At 41.0% G+C, this 21,457-nt stretch overlaps 1 protein-coding gene across 8 annotated transcripts in view; it reads left to right on the top strand.

The window, feature by feature from the left end:
* The window catches only part of JARID2 (jumonji and AT-rich interaction domain containing 2), a 227,853-nt gene that overhangs the window by 118,610 nt on the left and 87,786 nt on the right, over nt 1-21,457 (top strand). For 7 of the 8 annotated variants that reach the window (XM_082315890.1, XM_082315891.1, XM_082315889.1 and 4 more), the window contains one exon: nt 8,779-8,920. In XM_082315890.1, the coding sequence (XP_082172016.1) occupies nt 8,779-8,920 (142 nt within the window). Of the gene's footprint in view, nt 1-8,778; nt 8,921-21,457 lie in introns of those variants that run through there. The other variant, XM_082315894.1, reaches the window with a different exon arrangement.

Genomic DNA, 21,457 nt, shown 5'->3' with positions numbered 1-21,457 from the left:
TGAGCTCTCTTCCTGGGGGTGGTGTTCCCTTGCTTCTGCAAAGCATTTTATGCCTTCTCTACCCACGTCTCTCTGAACAGCAAAGGTCCATAGCTCGGATCTTGCATTTGGAGTCCTCTTGTTCCTCTGAAGCTTTCTGACTGCAGTCAAGGGGGTTTGGGGACAGAGGTGGATGCAAGCTGCGAACTTCAAATACTGTGATTCTTTGGCAATACATGGGAAGAGTATGTGGTCCTCGTTTCCCCACTGCTAACAGGGAGCATACGGTACTATAAAATTAACTGTGTTTTCCGTTTGTCAAAACTTAATGACCTTTACACAGCCTGGTACCTACTTATTAGAAAAGCTGCTGCTCTCCCCTTATCATACAGCTCCAGGGGCAATTGGTAGGACTCGATAGCACAATGGTGCTGATATAACAGATAGGGAGCAGCTGGTAGGGTGGTGGCCATCAGCTCTTTCCTCCTCTCTGTTCTGCTTCATTCAGGACAGCCCTAGCTTTTGAGTCTTGGGGCAACTGTTCCATGGGTTTCCTTTTTTTCCCCCACTTAAAAATGTAAAAAACTTTGGGAAAATTCAAGGTAGCTATTTGTGGTTTTAAGCTCTGACTTAGTCAGCTCTCTGCATTTGTATGAAGGGGATTTAGGAGAGATTTATTTGTTCCCCCAGCTTCTTTGGAGTCAGCATTACTCCTGCTCTCTCCTTCACCTGTGTATGAACGCCTACCCTGCTGCTCCGCCTGGCCGGTACTCCTGTTCCCTCCCTCGTCCAGGACGCGCCACCCTGGAGCCCAGGCTGGTGATCTCCCTTCTGCCTTATGAAGGTGCCAGAAGGGGTCGTGTGTCTTGCCTGGGGGAAACAGGGGGTCATAGTTTACATTGTGTCCTTAGAAGTGGAGAAATGTCTTTTAATCAGAGAGGTGTGTCCCTTTGAATATTTTTTTTTTCTTTGTATAAACCTAAAATAACAGAAGTATAGACTTCAGGTGAGGTTTTTCTCAGTATATGATATGTTGCAGGCATTGGTAGATTTTTTTTTTTTTAAATGTCTTCCAGATGCATATTTCATAAATAAAACTGAGGCTTGAAGAATGTCCTATGGCCTGGGGTAGTTTCCTGGCAAAATTAAATTAGGTTCATTTTTCACTGTTACATTCTTGTTTCTACCAGTTTAATACCACCATCCCCACCAACCAACCCCCTCCAAACGAAAACAAAATGCCCTTAAAAGTGTTGCGTTGAAACACCAGAACAATATAATTTCAATTAGTGCTGCTAACAGGTACTTGATAATGGGCTCATATGCAGGAAACAAAGTCACATAAATGTCTTTGGTTGCCTAATAGCAGTTTTGGATGGAGATGTAATGGGAGTAAGGAGCTTCTTTCAACCTGTATTATTTAATCAGTTCTCTTTGGTGATCTTGTCTTTTGACAGGCTGACAAACACATCTTGTGCTGTAATGTCATTCATGCTTGGCTTCCATAGTAATGATGTATATCTACATATAAAAGCACTCTTCTAGTCATTTATGAAGACTGTACAAGCTATTTGCTAACAGTTTTTGGCATAACAGTTCTGCTTTATGCATATGCTCTGTTATGTAGCACAGTCAACCTAATGTCCAGTGGCTTGTCATCTGAAAAGCCCACGTACCGTTAATTACCATCATGGTGGCAACACAGAGCATCGTGTGGTATAAACAACGACTGTTTCATGCTGTGGGTTTTTTATTTAGAGACAGAAAACTGTTGTGGTTTTGCATTACCAAATGAGATCAAAATAGCATTTCCTTTGACAGCTATCCTTAAAAAAATGGACAGGGAATAGGTATCTCTTATCCCAGAGAAAAGTGTTTTGGCTTGTTTTGTTTTTAAATTATGTTACTACCATGAAAACCCGGTTCTTTAGTCTCTAAGACAACCATGGCATGAAAATAGGCCTTATTTTCAAGGTGTGTTGTCTGTTTAATATGTAATGTGATACCTTGTCATGCTGTGACAATGTGACAGATGGCATTTGCACTATAAAACTAAATTATCTTTTGTGCATAGCTGTACCACTGCTAAATACAGTAACTCTGTACAGTATGCTGATTAATGCAGACTGTTGCAGATGTTTTGGAGATACCAGTATGTTTTAACTTGGCATCAGATGATGAATGGTTTTATTTAACATGCCTACCAAGATTTTGGTAGCGTTTCTGCGTGTACTCTGGCAAGTAAGGGCGTTTTTGGTAGAACATAAATTTAGGGTTACAAACAACGGGATGTGAATTTGTGTTGTATTGCAGCTGTTTGTTTATTACTTCTGGAAAATTGATGAGGCCTATTCATTAACGATACTTTGCAAGCAAATTTGTGTATAAAGTTATAGCTCATCATACAGTTAGTCCTGTAGTTCTTAGGCTGAAGGAAAACATGAGGTATAGGTGAGCCATCAGTTTATTTTAAGTAGATTTTCATACAGAATATTACCTGTTTGAAACTAAAGGCCAGAGTAAATATTTAGAGAGCTGAAGGTAGTAGCTTTTTCCCTCTATATTTTAGGCGTAGAACTCGTGTTGGTGGTCTTCCATGGTGCGGTTATACCCAAGTTTGTCCGTGTTCAGGTGGCACAGACTTCTCAGACCATGGCGTGGGATGGGTCACCCCCTTGCTTTCTCACGTTGCAATTACGCTTGTGGCAGCTTTCCTAAAAGGGACAGTGCAAAAAGAAGAAAATAACTAATTTTTTATTTAAACAAAGCTTTCCTGTGCAACTCCCAGGACTGCACAGCTGAAGTTCAGATGGGTGTGTTACTCCGTAAGTGAACAAAATTTTAGCTCTGTGCCTACGTAACTACAGTCCACGCTATTGCATGCTCTCATAAATAACGCTGCCATCCCAGTGTGGTGAGAATGCTGCTTCGAGTAAATCCACTTTTTTAACTTCTTGTAACTTGTGTTTGTTTGTTTGTTTTGCCAATTGCTCTGGAAACCGGGCCTTTGTACCAGCCCAGAGCCGTTCAGCTTGCAGGGATCAGGGAGGAATGCAAGGAGGGGGGTGCAGGCGGGGAGACAAACCCAGTATCTCTTGGCAGTGGGAAGTGAGTATCCCTCTGTGGTCAAGAAGCACCCGGGAGCGGAGTTATGTATTTCACGTATAGCTGAGACCTGCAGTATGGCTCCTCTGCACTGAACTGCGTGGACCGGCTGACGTTAGGTGTTCATTCCATCTAGAAAGCTGTTAATACGGTCATGTTGAAATCCCCCTTATTTAGGTCAGTTAATGCTTTTGATATCTCTGGCTTGTGTTTGTGTGGTGTTGACTGCTGATTTTTCTGATGTGATGACTTTGTGGGTTGCCTCTGACTGTGAGAACTGACTGGAAATACAATTGAATGTATTTCTTTTCCTAAGCTGCCTTAGGACTAGGAAACGGTGAACTAAAATAGGTCTTACTGTCTTGTTGTGAGAACATAGAAATGTTCATACTTAGATGCCTTGTTGGCATTAGAGTAAGTGATGTAGAAATAGTGTTTTGGAAACATTGTGAAAGTCCCTTCACCCAACCACTGTGTTCAACTAACCATATGATACTGAGTTTTTTTCAGATGCTCCCCTTTGGTTTCCTGATTATTCAGTAACTTTAATAATGAAGAACATACCAGTAATTGCAATCTCATTTATTCTTAAAACCAACCAACTAACCCCAAACCCCCCCTTGCATTTTTTCCATCTTCCCTTATGTTGTTGCTTTCTGCTTCTCTTTTCTTCCTCTGTTTTCATCCCATGTATTTATACTTATACGGTGTTTTATTGTACGGTGCATTCCCAGGTACTGTGATTTTTGCATCACGTGTTCAGGTGCTCCCGAGACCTGCCCTGCACATGCCTGTCAGCCATCTCTCCAGATCACCAGAGATGGGTTAGATCATGGCTTGAGAATAGAGTTGGTAGATCGCTGCTAAGAGTGTGTGTATCACCAAAAATGGTAAGGTTAGCGAATCTGTACCAATATAAATTAAGCCCTGCCTGCACTGGAACAGTAAGTCTTACTTGCTAAACTATTATGAAAGGCAATCTGCTTGAGTCAGTGCAAGCCTTCTGAAGTAAGCTCATTTAAGCAGATTTGGCTGTTCTTTACATACACTGGTTTTGGTGCAAGGGGCACGGCCATTGCTGGAGAAGGCTCAGCAAGACCTCCGCTCAGTTAACAACTACAGTCAAGAAGCAAAGGGGATAGTGACATGCAGTGGGAACAAGAGAGAGCACGCTCTGCAGAGGTTGTAAAGCCATGATACCCAGATTCTGTCTGCGTCACCCTACATGGTATGGTTCAACTCATTGCAGAGCCCTTCCAGCATGTGAAAAACCAAACAAACTTGTAGCCACAGACAGATTTGAAAACATTCAGAGTGTGGAAGGCAAATAAAAAGGAGGTGATAGAAGTCTCTTTAATAATGACTGGGGTGCAGAGGGCAGAAAGCACTGTTCTGCTTTCCCCAGCTTGTAACAGAGTGGACGTAATATTCACATTTGCTGCTTTTTCTCAATGCAGTTAGAAGCTGATAAGTGGATTTTTTTTTTTTTGTCTTTTTAAGCAGCCTGTAACTAAAATTGCACTTTGCTATCACAGCTTATGTGGAAGTTTAAAAAAGAATTCAGCAAAATTGTGAAGCTGACATTTATGTGGCTAAGATACATTTTAGAAAGGATATTAAGATCTCTGTGTTTCAGTTTTAAGCTGCCCTTTTTAATTACTAGGAATTAGTAATTGGCTTTTCTCTTAAAGTATCTAGTCTTGATCAGTTAGAGCCAGGACAGTGTATTTAAGGGAGCATAGATGTCATTTGATATGTGAGTTCCTGTATTTCTGACTTAATTAAATAATTCGTTATTAGTGACTTAGTTAAAGCAGTGTTTATTCAGTGACTTTGAGCCGTTCAGTGTTTCAGTTCCTTTTAAACTTTGGCAGCAAATATGCACTGCTTCATTCTATATATAAATTATTATTTCACATAAGTCATTTTTATATATGAAATCCTACACTGACTTATAATCCAAGTTGCTATACTTTCAAATTTAATTTTACTGAGGTTTAGTTTAAAATATTAAAAAAATCTAATTTGACTTTTAAAACAAACACTTTATATTACAGGAATAAAGTCTATTTTTATCAACCCTGATTTATTCTGCCTTGTTGTTGGTCATGAGTCCAGCTGCCAGGGGAGGAGGCAGTGAGAGCTGGGGCTGAGATGAGCCCAGTGGGCAAGAGGCAGGCAGCTGCTGCCAGCTCTCCGGCAGCGGAGAACATAACCGGTCACAGGCTTTGCCATAAGCCAGTGCTCGCTGGCATCATGATTTAAAGGTTGAAGGGCACAGCCATGGAAAAGCAGTAGAGGAACTATTTGTCCCTTTGATTTTATTTGGCTCTTGATGGCTTGCTGGTTCCTTGACTGTTGCCGGGTGCCCTGAAGTAGCCAGGACCGAAGAGTGGTTCAGGTCTGCAGACTATGCAAAAGACCATTTTCTTGGTCGGTTGCTCGTCCCTCTTTACATACCTACACAATCGCAGTACTTTGCTTTTAAGAAACATGAATGCTTGCTGCTTCCTGTAACTTGGTTAACTTTGGAGAGTCAACCCACGTGAATGGATGTGCGCCGGACTCTGTTCCTGCAGCGCACCAGCAGACCTGTACGTCCCATCAGGTGCGCTGGTGCCAACTCATTAATGGTGATGGGGGTGCCCAAGTGTCACTTGGCACAACTGTGGGGTCCCCACCCCATCCTGGGGCCTCCAGGCCCTTTATAGCTCCCGACTGATGCACAGCAGAACAGAATGTGGTTTATCGCAGTTAGAGATAGCAGGAATGGCGTTTGAAGGAAAAGATATCTGGGGGCAAACTGAATGCATTTGATATAAAAATGATTGAGTGGCAATAAACTTTATAACAGCCTACTTCAGCATGTTCTCTCCAGTGCTTGGAAGGAGGCTGTGGACTGTGGCTGTCTGTGCCTTTCATCACTTCGGAGTGGTTTTTTCAATTATGCTGGCCCTGAAAACCTGTAGAACATGACACCCGTTCCCATTATTTATCAGTATCTCTCATTTGTAGTTTTATGACTCTGTTTTAGGGCACTTGTTTTAATTGGTTTCAGCTGACGATAGCTAACTTCAGTTATCTGCAATATTATTGCGTTTTGGATGGTGCTGGTTATGATGAATAATAGTAGACGAACCTATATTTTTCCTTAAGGGACACAAATCGTGCTTGTCTTCCAAGTGCACCGATGGTTTGGCAGGGTGAAAGGATGAATAAAAATTGCCTTCCAAGTGCGTGCAAGTTGACGGCCCAAAAGGTGATTTTCTTGACTCATATACTTCAGGTTTCTGGGTTTTACATATGGCAAGTCTCCAGAACAAATATTGCTTTTGGAAAACCTAATCAAATTCTGCCATAAGAGTTAAGTTACTGAGTATCAGGCCTCAAATGATATGCTTGATTTAGATTTCTCTGGAGTTTAAAAATTGTAAATTTTATCAGCAGTGGTTTCCTGGAAAACTGCAAAGCAGCAAAAGTTGAAACTTCTTGAAGAATAAACTTGGGCACTAGGGCTTCTAGTGAGGGTGAATTTAGCATAGAAATAGAATCTATTTAATGTTTTTTAAAAGGTTGCCTTCATTTCCTCGGCAGTGCTTTGAAGGGATGCTGTCACCCAGCCTCGTATCATTGTGTTACATTACAAACCTTGTAGTAGTATCATGCGCTGATACTGAAATTTGTATTATTTGTTGGGTCACAGTTTGAGATCTCTTTAAATGGAAAGGAAGTATCAAAAGGAATTTAACAAAAGGGGAGTGAAAATGTAAATTGGGTCATTTAACTTCTCCCTGCCAGTCTCAGGCTGGCTAGAAGAGACATTTTTAATGCAAGAGTTGGTGCTTAGTTTCAACTTTTGCTTTGTGGGCTCCATATTAGAAAGAAAAAAATTGAGCTACCAGTTCACTGCATCTTCCCCACCAAAAAAAAAAAAAAAAAAAAAAAAATATATATATATAAAAAAAAAATTCCAAGCTTCTACTTCGTAGGTAGTATTTTAAAAAGAGCATACAAAAACTGTGGCATGTGGCCACCATGTAGCCACTTCTGACTCCAAGTCAAGAGAAATTTTGGTGTAGTTCAGAATGAGTAAGAGGAAACTTGGATTGGAAAAAGAAGGGAGCGATATGATGTAGTGATATGATGCAGACTTTGGATTAAGCTGTTTAAAAATGGGCAGAGTGATTAGATTGGAATCAAAAGCGCTGAAAGGTTCGAGAGCCCGCTAGCAGTATTGTACTGAGTCACGGTGCCCAAGCGAGCAGGGAATCAATGGCCTTGCGGAGAGGGAGTGTTTGGCTGTGGCTGTGGCCCAGGCACCAGTACGTAGAGCAGGTGGCTTGCTGGAGGAGGTGCCTTGCTCTTGCTCTGGTTATGCTTGGGTGTCTCTTTGAAGCTGAGCTTGGTTGAATGCTTGGTTATGCGATGAGTAAGTGCATTGATGGTGCTGAACGGTGATTTTCCTGAAAACAGAGGTCTGAAATGGTTAGCACTGATGCAGCACTATTGGAAAATTTTGAACTGCTGTTATTAGCAAGCATTTTTGGTTTTGTACTCCAGGCCTTGCTGCCTGGCTCATCTTGGAAGAGGGTGGCTCCCTCTCTGTTTTCTTTCTAAGGTGCAATTATAGAAAGGGGGACTGAAATGACCAAGGAAGGGGAGTCCTACCAGTGTTCCTCTTAGGAGATAAAGCTGTGAAACAAAGCTTTGTTATGCTGTTTGCAAAAGTATTTTGGTGGAGTGATGGGAAAGCATTCTCCTGGATAAAATTGCAGCTCCTCTGGTAATAAGCTCTTAAAACACCACATAAATACTGAACTGATAAAATTCTTAGTAATTTTCCTCCCTCTCATCCCAAAGCCTACTGAAGAATATGTTACTATTTTAATTCTTCCTTAAGTCTGAGCGGCTTCACTGTCTGTCTGCTGTTGTTTGTAAGAGTCGAATTACATTACTTGTTTGAGTAGAATATGCAATCTTTGTTAAACATTGTGCTTGTATAAGGCCCAATGCTTTCTTCTATCTATGTGACTCTGCTTGCTGTAGTATTCCTCCAGGAGAGAAAAGGCACAAAAGGGAAGGCAGCTGTGGCAGACATTTCCCCTGCCTTGTATACCTTTGCTGGCAGTCTGGAGTTTCTGTAGTTGAGTGACATTTGGCTAGAAGAATCAGAGTTGAGAAACAGATGTTTGATGTTCACCCCTTTGGGATTTAGGATTTTTTTTAAAAAGGATCATAAATTGCAGTAGTTGGAAGCAGCAGAATGAAGAGCAAGATGACAACAAATGGACCAAACGGCAGCTTAATTTTATATTGATCTACAGAGAGATACAAAAGGCTCACATCTATGCTAGTCAACAGGAGTTCTGTAAAACAGGGATGAGTTTATGACTCTAAGCCATGTCCTTTTTTGAGTAAGGGATGTGACAAGATTATAAATATGATTCCAAACACCCAGAGTGTAGTTATTTGGGATCGGGGGCTTACAGTTAACCAAAGTGGAAACACACAATCAGGCAGGTTCTTATTGGATACCTCTGTGCAAAATCAATGTTATCAGCATATCTCTTTGCAAGATGGTTGCTTTGGGTGTCAGCTCTCTACTGTTAGTGTCACATGTGAATTTTTATAAAATCCATTTGGCACTGGTAATGCAGGTTTTGAATATTGTGTACTACTTTGTCACACTTGCAGGACTTCTCACTAATGGCCAATCTAAAGGATTAGGACCGGGATCAGAACAGCTGGAGAATGAGAAGGATGATGCATCGCAAGTGTCGTCCACAAGCAACGATGTTAGTTCTTCAGATTTTGAAGAAGGGCCCTCGAGGAAAAGGTCAGTAGTGCATGATGCTTAAAGTATAGCCTTTCTGCTTTGTCCCTTTTGTGCTATAAGGTTGTGATTATATTATCAGTAGGGTATAGTTGCACATACTGCCCTACCATAAACAGACTTTCCAGTGTGGAGTCCTTCTAGTAACAGTGAGGATATAGTAAATTTTGCTTCATCCACTGGTATAGATGGTTCTTGTTGTTTTGGAAAGCATGGAAAAGCAGTTGTTGTTTTGCAGTAGGTGACTGCTAAATCACATGCCTTAAGACTTTCTCCTCTCCTGCCCTCCCTCCTTCTCCCTTGGCTTTGACCTCTCAGGGACACATCAATACGTGTGTGTGTGTAATTTCAAGGAAAGCATCACTACAGTAGTTAGTGTTACAGTTGTTATTTTTAATTTTCTGTGAATGAAACCATGTGAAGTTAAAAAAAAAAAAGAATAAAACAGATGCTTCTGAGAAGAGAAACTGTATAGTAAGGCAGTATGGTTGGTATCGGTTGCAGAGGACTACTTTGGGATACTGCTGTAGCAAGCTGCCTCCTCTTTCCTGGAAGTCAGTTATGAGGTCCTTGTTGAACTCTTATGAGTTCTTATCCTGAATGTGCAAAATGTGGGTTAAAATCGTAGGACTCAAGCCAATCTATTACAGAAAATATGCTGAGAATGCAGGAGGCTGGGAGTTGTCCTCTGTGTGAAGTAAGAACCAAAACAGGCTGTCTGAAAAATGCCATTTCAAAGAGAGAAACGGAAAATGCATTCTCAACCTTTTTCCTCCACACTCCTCGCATCCTAGTCCCACGCCAAAATGAACCATAAAATAAAGTTCTCTTTCAAACAAAAGAAGTATTCCTGTTTTCTGCGTGACCTTATGATTCCCCTGAGAAGCCTGATGGGGTGAGGAGAATGGTGCTTTCCTGTACACCCCCCTGTTACTGTTCCCATGTCCCCCACCCCTGGTCCCCACAACCGTTTCTATCACCCAGAGCAACAAACTCAAAGTCTAATTATTATGCTCACTTAGCTCCTCTGGTGTATCAGAATAAAATCTGTGTTATCTTCTATACTGGTGGAAATTTTGTAAGGCTTATTGCATCCTACTGCTGGTCAGGGGAAAAATATTTGTGTGTTTATTTTTGGCTTTATGAGATATAACAGAGGCTTGAAAATTATTTCTGCTTAGAAGTTTAGGTGACATCCACTGTAGGTGTGATCCTGGGAGACAATGGTCATCATTTCATGGCGTTGCCACTGTTGCTTGCATCTTATCTTAAGGAATTTTTGCTGCCCTCTGTACTTGCTTTGTCCCCTCGTTCCTCAGCCATGCTGACACAGTTGCTTGCAGGGTCACACCATGAGTAGGTTCATGGAGCTGCTTAGGTTTAAAAATAATAGCGAGAGGAAGACGGATTGAGACTTTCTGCCAGGGTTCTTTATTTTTAACCTGCATGAGTTCTCGTATCTCGTTCACAGCATGGCTGCAGGAGCAGCTGCCAGTGCAACCCGAGTGGGCATCCCCTTCCTCTCTTGGGGCTGGCAAGGGGCAGGAGGGCTTGTCCCTTACGCTGTCCCTACTTCTGGTGCCCTGCACAGTCCAGCTTCAGAAACGAGTGGGAGTGCTGCATCACCGTCCCAAGAAACTGCATTTGAATATTGTGGGCGAAATTTTTTTGGACAAGTATTTGCTAGTTTTTGGCTGCGAGAATTCAGACACTTGAGAAGCAGCTGGGTGGTTCAGGTGTAATAAGAGGGAACTCAGTGCCTTTGGTACTTTTCGGGTTAAAAACAAAACCCAAACCAGAAGCTAAGATGAAAAATATCTTTCTGGATTTTGTGGAAGACAAGGCATAATTTCAGTTCTTCTTCATGCATCGTAAACTGTTGACATAATATTACGTTTGTTGCTGCAGTTGCTGTGAAGGAGAACGTTCCTGTTTTGTTTCCATTTACACCCGACAGACTTTTATCTACTTTTTTCCTCCCCCAGCTTCCTCTTTGCAGACAGACCTCTTCTGGGCTCCTTCTCTTAAGCTGTATTGCAGCATGTTGAGTGTTTTGATGTCTTCCTCTTCTTTCCTTTGAGTTTTTTTGTTTTCCCCCAGGCTTCCTCAAAATCAAGCTTTTCAATTGTCTGTTCAGCTGTGTGTACAACTAATGGCACTCTTGGACTAAAATACACATTTAAACACTGTAGCTTTAGCATGTACTTCATGCATTTTTTTTCTCCTCCCCAGAACTAGTATTTGTCTTCTTGAAATACTGTGATATACAGGTGGTGGTATATGCAGTGAAAGGATTTTAGGGATTGGTGCACTTAGTGAAGTGTACGTGTTTGGAACTTGCTCTATATAATACAGTGAGTTTTGAGTACCAGGTTTGCCATGGTGTTTGAACTGTGCATATATGTGAGTTACTATTTAGTTTTTTATGGCTTGTGGGGTTTTGGTGGGGGGTTTTTTGGTGTATAACAGGAATGTTTCTTTTGGAAACTAGAACCTGTCGTCTTTTAGAGGAATAGATCGCCTGTATTTCACACCAGGGATGGAAACAAAAAGAGTGCTAAGCAAGTAAGCATAGTAAATCAAGGAGGATGTTGTAAGGGGCTCCAGTTTGCTTAGTAGTTTAAGGCCCTGGTTTGACCTTGCAGTTCTTCAGTGTAATGGCAGGCTGGTACTGTGGAGGCAAACTCTCTCTTCTCAGTTTCTTCTTCCCTCCTCTTCCCAGCTGTTGTGTCTGGCAATCTTCTGGCCTCCAGGCCGGTCAGTTCAGTGGACTGATCAGGCAGCATTTCCCTCCCTGCTAGAGCAGGTCGCGTTATATAAATGGAATAGGGAGAGAGATTCATGCATGTGTGCAGCATGTGTGTGTTTAATTTGCATTTATAGTTGATCCAAACTCTTCCAGTTTCAGAGATAATTTGTGCAAGAGTCTGGATGAATAGCAAGTGCCAATTTCTTGTAGCAAGCTGAGTGGAGGGTGAATTTGCTAGCAGTTAGCATTGCCTTGTGGTCTCACTATGCCAGCCATCTCTGGTGTAGATTTTCCTTTGGTCAAAACTAGGCAGTGGGTGCTCCCAGTGTGTTACTGGTCAGAGGACTTAGTTGTAGATAAGTAGGTGCTGACAAGTGTCTGTGGGGGAGGTAAATCCTTACCAACCTGCCTGTTGACCAGTGAAAGGATTACTGGTGAGCTTTCCGTATTTCACACATACATGCCAAGCTGCCTAACACAACAGTAGAACCCCCAACCGAGCACTGCTTCAGGTTTATCACATCTCTTTTCTTTTTCAGTTTCAACCCCTTTCCTAGTAACGTAACTTGTTTGAAGAGCCACACATGCCACGAAGAGAGCATCATGATGGGAGGAAAGAGATTGGGGTTCTGGTGAAAGTATGCTGATTTAATACAATGCTGCAGATTTTGTTCAGAAACTCACTTAGATACTTTGTTTGATGGACTAGGCTTTTGAATGCTGTGGCCCAGTACCTTTAGGCTTCAAATGGCTCCAACTAGGCTTTGTGTAGGTACTTTGTCAGTAATTAACACCTTTGCTCCCTGGGGACTGGAGGAAGCTTCCTCCACAACCAGGCTTGCAGTTAATGGGGAAAGTCCCATCTCCATTTCTTTTGAAGTGTATGGTTTTAGATGGCAACAGAAACCATGGAACAGTATTAAAAGTGTGCAACCTGCCATTTTGTTATGCTGCAGGTTTCAGCTGTGATCGCTTGGTGGTGGTAAGGAGGAAAAGTAGTACATGTACAGCTTTGCCTGCACAGAGTCTCCAGATCAGTCCAAAAATTGTAAACCCTACTTACAGAATAAATGGGGTTTAAGGAGGATTGGCAGTGGCAAGCTCAGAACTTCAAAATACTTAGATTTGTTTGAGTTTCCCTTCAAAGAATGGACAATACTTGCTTTGGTCTGAGCTGTGTCTATTACAAGTGACCGGGTCTGAGGGGAAGCAGAGGGTTAATCCTGAGTAGTAAATACTACTTTCAGCCAGTAAAGAGGTAACAGTGTTATTCTAACATTTGGCAAATGCTAAGCATCTGAATGTTACACTGAGTCTGTTGTGTAATGGGTTGCTAACTGCCATGTAAGTGACAGCAGTTGCTAGTTTGTTGAGTGATTTTGGGAGGGATGAACAAAAGCGTTGGTATACAGGCGTGATGAACTATCAGGTTGGATGGTCTTCACTGAGTAAAGACAGTGCATTTTAAAAATCCATTAAAAAGGTAATTGCTGAAGGAGAAATGTAACTTCAGTGTAGCTGCATGTTCTTGGTATGAATCTCCAATTTCCGGCTATGATTCTCAGTTGAGAAGGTCAAGAGGCAACAGGCCAAAGGGGTTTAAGTCACTGTGCTGGATGCTTGTACGTTTTTATGGGCAACTCTTAAGACTACAACCACTGGCAATTAATAACGGTGTGCAGAGACAGCTATATGTTTTCTAGCAACAGTTGCTTACCTTACCCAAGAAGAGACTCGTGCAGAGCAGACTTGATGTGACAGTATGTTAATCTTTGGTGATAGTAGGCTATTGCTTCCTTCCTGTTACTAGTCAGGTGGCTACTCATTTACATGGCCCCCTTCCCAGAAATGCACACAAGGAATTGCCGAATGTACAAATGTATTTATCTTTTATTGTAAAGTTCTGTTAATAGAAGGCTGTGAGAAGTGGGAGGAGGTTGACTGACTTTAATAGTTATTAAGCTTTAAATTTGGGCTTTTTTTTACATAATGTTAGAAAATTTTCTCCATTAAGGGGGACAAAGAGGTTTGTTTAGTTTAGAAGAAAAATAGGGTTGAAGAAATCCCCCCCCACTTGCAGGAGTGGCAGAGTAGATGCACGTGTCGTCCCCCCCCTGGACCAAGGGTGTGCACAGCTGCCAGGAGAAGACACTCTGTCCAGTTCTGCTACAGGGAAGGTTGCTGGCAGCAGGAGAAAGGGACGACCCACTGGGGAGCAGTAGTGTTTTAAGCTGCCACAGCTATATTGGCCAGAAATTGCTTATTAGGAATCTTCTGAGGCCTTTAATTAATGCAGCAGCTTTCTGCTAATGGACTCATGCATGTGACAATCAGAAGTGTGGTTGTGTGCTACAGTGAGGCCAATCCATGGGATGTGCTCCTGCCCCTTGCCTCCTGCTGGCTCCCTGCTGCCTGCTCCATTTTCCTGTTTGTCTTTTTTTAAAATTTTTATTTTTAGATGCCAATTTAACTCCCTGAACCGGCTCACTGTGGGGCAAGATGAGTGTCAAGGTTTGTCAAATGAAAAGGTGGGAGTATGTGGCCAAGGAGGGGGAGGCGAGTACGCTGGTCTCCTTTGGCTGGTGGCCGCAGAGCCGTATTGCACTCTCAGCACAAAAAAAGCCAGTCAAGGGTAGGCAAGCTTCTGTGTATTAGGCAAGCTGCTAATTTAGGTGGTTTCTTTTAGTGATATATCCTTTTCAACTTGAGCTGCAAAAGACTTTCTTGCAGCAGAGCTGTCAAAGGATTTGAGGGGGCTTCAGGTTTGTTGGTTTTTCTTTCTTTTTTTTTTTTTTTTTGTCAAATTGTTTTTATAGTTAATAATGAACAGTCTCTTTAGCACTAGACTTAGCACCTTCCATGCAAGATGTAAAACAAGGTCAATCCTCTTCCCACATATGTGAGTTTGTGAGGGTTTTCTACTCGGTATTGTAGGTGATGGAGAGAGCAGTGTATTATGACTCAGGTGTGAAAGTGGGAGACTGCTCATAATATCAAAGTGTTTTTCCAAGACCTTTTTAGTGAATAGTCTTTTCACTAATTGAAACACTATATAATGTATTTGTGTTCAGCTGTTGCCTGCTACCGCATAATGTAATCCCACTTATCAACCAGGTGCTTCTATTATTTTTTTCTAATTTCATCAGGCTATGCAAATCTGCACTAGTTATTTGCTTATGAAGAACTACATTGATCCACAATAAAACCAAAATGGCAGCAAGCTTTATGTATAATAATTCTGATTTTTTTTTTTTTTTCCCCTCCTCTGGAAATTCTGATATGAGTGGAATATATTTTTAGTACAGCACATTTATATTTAAATAACAAGCCTTCTAAACAAAACAATAATAGTCCATTGGAGTGGATTTGTACAGGAATAGTAAAAAGACAGATTGCCTGCTTTATAATGCAAGTCAAGGAGATCATTCTATGTAGTTTGAAAAGGAAGAAATCAGGTAATTAATGTTCTTTCAGTATTCTCATAAGGAACAAACAGAAGTTGTTGACATGGATACTTCTGTCCGGCAGGCAAAGATATAACAAGGCACAAGAATCTGGGAACACTTTAACTTTGTGGGTAGACAGCTATGTAAACAAGTTGTCCGAGTAGTGATTTAATAATTACAAAGGTACGATTTATAGCAGCTGAGAAGTGTTAAGCAATGTCTGATTCAAACTCGCTTGTCCTCACCTGCCACCTTCTCCTCAGAAGTCAGAGTTGCAGGAGGAGGTCTTCGTGACCTTGAGCTTGGGCTTGTCCCCTGAGGGACCAGGGGAGTTTCCAAAGCCAGACCGGGCGGGTGCAGTTGTTTCTGTGGTTCTGTGTATGGCAAATGCTCTTTCAGCTGCTTGATAACCCATCCCTACCATCAATTGGTTTATTCGTATGTCTCACCCCTGTGTATGACAGGCCAGATGTTGACTGCTTAAGTACCTGGGAGAGGTTCCTCTGAACTGATGTAGGAAATAATTGATTCTGTACTGAAAGGCACTTTTTCCAAGCAAACTTGTGTGTCAATGTGAAAGAGGTTTTTTGAGGCACATAAGCCACTGTCTATATAAGACTCTAGCCTGATGTTTGGGTTAACATAACCCTTTGCTGCATCTGATTTCTTCTGTCATTTTCCACATGCACCTGTGCTGTTGCTTGGCCTTCGCTTACCTTGATATTACAGTTCAGTTACTGACTGATGGCTCAGCCCAGTGCCCAGTCTGCTGCCGCTGAGATCTGGGGGAGAGGAGCTACCTGTCCGATTTGATCCTTCTTGACTTTGCACCTGTCTGAAAATTATCTTTCTATTACTCTCCTGTCCAGAGAGTAAGGCATTTATGGATAATCTACTTAGGTGGCATTTCAAAATGACAGGCTGGTATTGGAACCATTTTCCATCAAGGACTGTATCTGGACAGCCAGTGAGTGTTTTTTTCTTCCCAAAGCCCCATGCTGCTTCAGAAGAAATGTTACATGTGGAGGACATTCCCAGGAATTTTGTCATGTCAGCAGAGATGGACTCGTTGCTGTGCCCTTAGCTGTTTTTGGCTGTTGCTGCTCTTCCAAAGCCAAGCCGCCTCATCCTAAATAGTGGAAACATGGATAAGTTGAAATATGTATGTTTTTTGTTTTGGGTTGTGTTACCCTGGTAGGTAAAATGTTGCATCCTCACCAAACAAACATTGAGGCCCATGAGATCTCCTACAGCTTTCTCTGCTCACTCCATGAATCAATTTCATGGTCCTGCAGAATGAATGGGGGGGAGAAACAACCCAAACATTCACATATATTACAAATGAGTGTCTTTCCACTTATTTTTCCATTCTTAATTCCCCCAAAATGAATTTAAAATCAAAGACAAGAAGAAAAAAAAGGCATATAATTGTATTTTGAAGATCACGGCAATGCCATGATTTTTTTCTGTTAGGTTATTTTAAAGAATGGGATTCTATTTTAAAATTTTGATTCCTAGAAATTAGCCATCCTAGCATTTGCAGCGGTCTTATTCTTTTGGAAAAAAAGAGATTACTTAATGAGAAAACATTCAGAACCATCAGGTATGGGTAAGATTTCAGAATTAAATGAAACAGATTCAGTTTCTTGCATAAAATTAAAACTTGAGCTTAAAAAGATGTCAACAGATAAAAATAATTCTAGCAAGAATAAAAGGCCAAGAATGGAAAAGCAGAAACCTGTTCCTGAAATAAAGATGTAAAATGCTGTGATATTTGGCAGTAAGTAGTTTCCTGAGATTAAACTAGTAACAATTTTATGAAGTAAGGCCACTTTTTAGTGGTCTTTTGACGGATTAGGAAACAAAGGATATGGGAAGAGAAGTACCATCTGAAGATTCCTGGTATTTTCTACTTTGGTAGTAATAGTGGGCTCCTAATCTTTTAATTCAGTCTAACATTAGGAATGTAAGCCTGATGTGCCAGCAGAAATTTTTCATTTTGTTGTGGTAGGCTGGACATGATTTAGTACGCTGCATCACTATAGCTTCTCCAGTCTCCTAAGAAGATCCCCAAAGATGCTTCTGCTAAGCGCTGTAAGATCTAGTTTGTGTTTTAACTAATACTTAAGTAAACTGGTGATGGAAGCATCTAGTTTCTTTTATATGGATATTTAGAGAAGATTTACCATGGGCTGTTTGCATACCACGTCATTTGTGCTGTAATCCTGACCCGAGTGTTTTGTACATGTGCCGAGTTCAAAGCCAGACTGGGTTGGAATAATGTTGTCCTATGTGCTCTGCAAAGATAATGACACCAAAAACAAACAAGCAAACAAAAAAAACCCCATAATTTCAATATTTTAAAGTGGAATTGTATCCTAACATTGATTTTTAAGTATATTTGTTTGTTTGTTTGTTTTTATTTTTAATAAGTATTTGAAGATTGTATTTATACTGCATGCTGGTTTGGCATACACTAAACTATAGGAAATCTTATTCTATATTTATTCCTGATCTGGACAATGTGTGAGTGGCGGGAATATATTCCTGACGTGTTCCTTGCAAATGGCAGCGTGAGCATGGGCTACTGCTGGTTGACCAAAACTGACCGCAGTGCGGGTGTCAGTATTGTTATGGGTCAGATCAAAGCAGATGTTACCCCAAGTAGGGAGTGGGTCTCAAGACTCCCAGATGGATGAGAGAGGTGTGAGCACTGGTCAGAAACAGGGCAGTCTTCGTCACCAGCATTGACGCTTGGAAGTGTAAGTTTTCTAGCTCTGAACTGAATGTGAAAAGCATAGAATCTTTTTTACTGTACATACCTTCTCTGGAATCTTCTCAAGTCTCTTGTGTTGATAGAAAAATCACAGGCATTTTACATATATGGCCTAGCTTATGCTGGTATAGTGCTTTTCCTTTATTTTCTTCCATTGCTGCATCCAGTAGCACAGGATTTCCTGGGGGAAGCTAATTTTTTTTTTCTTCTTAACCTGAACATTTGTATTTTTACTATTTTAATGGTATGTTTATTGTTAAATAATTTGTACAGTAATGGCCATGTCATCATTATGTTTTGATTTTATGCTTTCCTCCTTTGCTTTTCTCTCTTGGTATTTGTTCTTGGCTCTGATTAAATAAACTAAAGCTTAAGGGATCATTGACCATGTGGCAAATTATTTGCAAGTTGGGTTTTTTTTTTTTCCAGTTGTATTACAGTCTGTCTCCACTGGTAGCATCCTTCTTTCAGCTTGCAGACAAGTTCTCCCCTGAGTTTCATAGTGGTAGTTACTATGGAGATGACTGTCCACTCTTCCTCTTCTCCTCCCTTGCCCTCCTCCTTCCTTGGAGCTCCTGCAGCTGTTATTTATCTTTTCAATAAAGTAAGTAGACTTTGTACAGACCTCATTTCTAATATCTCTTCTATTGCAACATGTCATTTGCCTGTAACGCTTTCACTTTCATGAAATCCTGTAGATATTCGTTTATGTGAATGAAAAATTTGGGGTATGAGTAGAGAGTGAGGTGATCCCTAGTTAAAAGGGTCACTCCGGGAGCTATGATCTGATTTGATCTTTCTGTTCATTGGAGTCATAATTTTGCAAAATTAATTAACTGGTAACATGTGTGTGTGTATGTATGCTGAGTGTCTAGGATAGCTTTTAGAATTTATTTATTTTAAATGGCAGCTTTTGGAATTAAATATAAACATATTCTGGTGCAAGTTAAAATTTCTCTGATGAAGAAATGAAAGCTTGAGACAACACATCGTTAGCCTTTCAAGTCTGAGAGACTTTTCTTTGCACCTCATCATAATTTTGATAGCTCTTTATACAGCTTTATATATTCCAGCTTTAACAGAGGAATGTGGATGTTTGGGTAGCCGGCTATTCTGCACTGGATAGGATATTTTCCTTTGTGTGTGTGCTATTGTATTTCTGAACCCCTTGTCCTGCGGAGGTGTTGTTTCACTTGGTGTCAGTGGTTTGTTGAATGACTTACAGATTTAAAATGTGCTCTCCAACCAAGAAGTTCTACCACAACTACCTGGCTGAGGGGACATCGCACCCAGAAAGCTGGTGTAGCTGCACTGCTGCTTTGATGAACACTTGTTTCTTACGGTAGCTTCATCTTCAGAGGTTTTCCCCTCTTTCTTTAGGGAGATCTTGCCCTAGGTGATTATGAATTGCGGTGTTGCACTGTTTTCCTTTGGCCTGCTGAGCGCTGTCATCTGTGGCTTTCCACAGTCAGAAGCCTACTGAGAACTCCCTCTGTTTTACAACTGCATGAATACCCTACCTTGGGCTGTTGGTCAGATAATGCAAATCACTTTGCCTCCTCTTGAGAGCGTTGGGTTGAAATTACTGCCTAATGGCCTGCTATGGAGCCACAGGATACATGATAAGGAGGAGCGTGCTTCCCCTGACCCCATTTGTGCTGGCTCTGGCATGGTTTGCCACCCAGCAAAAGTGAAGGCAGATGGTTTTCTGCTGGGTTAGTGGGACTGGTCTCCGGGAGAGATCCCCTGGGCACCTCAGTGAGTGCAGCAGAGGTGGCCATGGGGAGAAAGACAGAGGAGGAGCATCAACCCCTCTGGGTGGTGGCAGGCTGCCCCGATCAGCTCAGCCCTCTGGGGTGACGTTGCTCTCAGATTTATTCTAAGCAAGCAAACACCTCGTCTCTTTTGGTCATTCCTCTTTCCTGGTGAAGTGAGGGAGAGGCTCTGAAACCTTTTGCTTTTTGTCTTCTGTGCTTATGCCGTAGATTATTCCTGGCCCTGTGACAATTTGTTCTGCAAGTTGTCAAGCAAAATGTGTATTTAAAAATAAATTACTCTAAAATTTTAATCAACTCTTTTTTTTTTTTTTTTTTTTTTTTTTTTAAGGGAGTCTCATGTTTTTCTTTTGCATACGTCTAGGTTGCTGTGAAAGTGAGCAGCTGGGACTTTCTTGATTACTTCTATTTTTAGTGTTGTCGTCTTTACACCTGCACGTTGAAAATCATGAAGTTTTCTTAACAGGGATTGAGAAATCTTTCGATCCCCTCTGACTCTTAGGTCAGAAGCCTGAAACCAAGCTGGCCTGCTAATTGCAGTATCTCGGTGTGCTTGGACTTTTTATATTTGTATTACACTAGAAAAATTGACCGCTATTGATTTTTCTTGAAATCTAGTTCATCCCACCCAGTTGATTCATAGGAGAACAAAAAGACAAACCAGGTATGGCACAATTTCCGAGAACCTCGCTTTTATGTCTCTAGGCCTATGAAATCTTCTCATTACCTGAAAATTAGATTGTAAGTGTTGAGTCATACCTAGGCAAATGTTACCATACAATCAAGGCTTGTTTTTTATCAGTTTTATTTCATTTCTGTTACGTTGAAATCTCGTTGTCAATTTTACTCTTGATACATGTGCTACATGCCGTACCTGTTTAAGAGTATTTAATTGCTTCCAGTTTCCAGATGGACTGCAGAATAAACTTTAAAGGTGAATCAGATGAGAAATGAAAAAACAGGGGAGATAGCATTTGAGTAAAGGCCACGCTATTCTTATCAGGAGAATTAACTGGAGTAATTCAGAAAAAGAACATATTAAAAAAAAAAGTTTTTTTTCTTCCTTGAAGCGTACAGTTGCAGGACCCTACTAGAACATGCATCCAAACATTTGTTCCTTTTTGTGCAATAAAACTACAGTATCTCCTAGTAGCCTAGTACCATAGGTACAGGGTAGGGAACATGCATGTTCAAATTCTTGCCATACTGTGTGGCCTTGCACGTCACTTAATTGCTGTATCTCTCTTCCATCTTCAAAATTAATTGGCAGAGTTTTGAGGGATTTAAGATTGAAGTAATATTTGTTTATTGTTTTGAAGAGTAAAGTAAAAATAAATTATGTTATTTATTTATATGGTTCATTTATATATATGTGTGTCTATTTTTGGATTTATGTATTTATGTCTCCACTTCCTCGTTCTGATATTAAATTAACGTAGATACTCATAAATAAACAAAAAAGAAATTATCTCCCTGAAGGAGCATTTTGAGAGTGCTTTATCAGCACTGCATTCAAATCCATTTTTAAATAACAAGAGCTAACTCCTGGATCCACTGAAAGGCGGTGCTTACTCATCATTGATTTCAGTGGGTCAGGCATTTTCTTAAGATGTCTGCAGGCTGAAGAGCGCTGTAAATTAAGTGCCCCTGGTTTTGACTGCGCTTGGAGTAGCCCTGCTTAATATTCTTCTGTTTTTCCAGATTCTTCAGCAGTCTTGTTGATGTTCCTTTTCAGTTATGTTATTCTATGTATGCTGGCCTTCTACACCACAGAATGAGCCATCAGAAAGGGAT

This window comes from Platalea leucorodia (assembly GCF_965183815.1).
Source record: "Platalea leucorodia genome assembly, chromosome: 1".
NCBI lineage: Eukaryota > Metazoa > Chordata > Aves > Pelecaniformes > Threskiornithidae > Platalea > Platalea leucorodia.
This window is presented reverse-complemented; position numbering and strand designations above follow the sequence as displayed.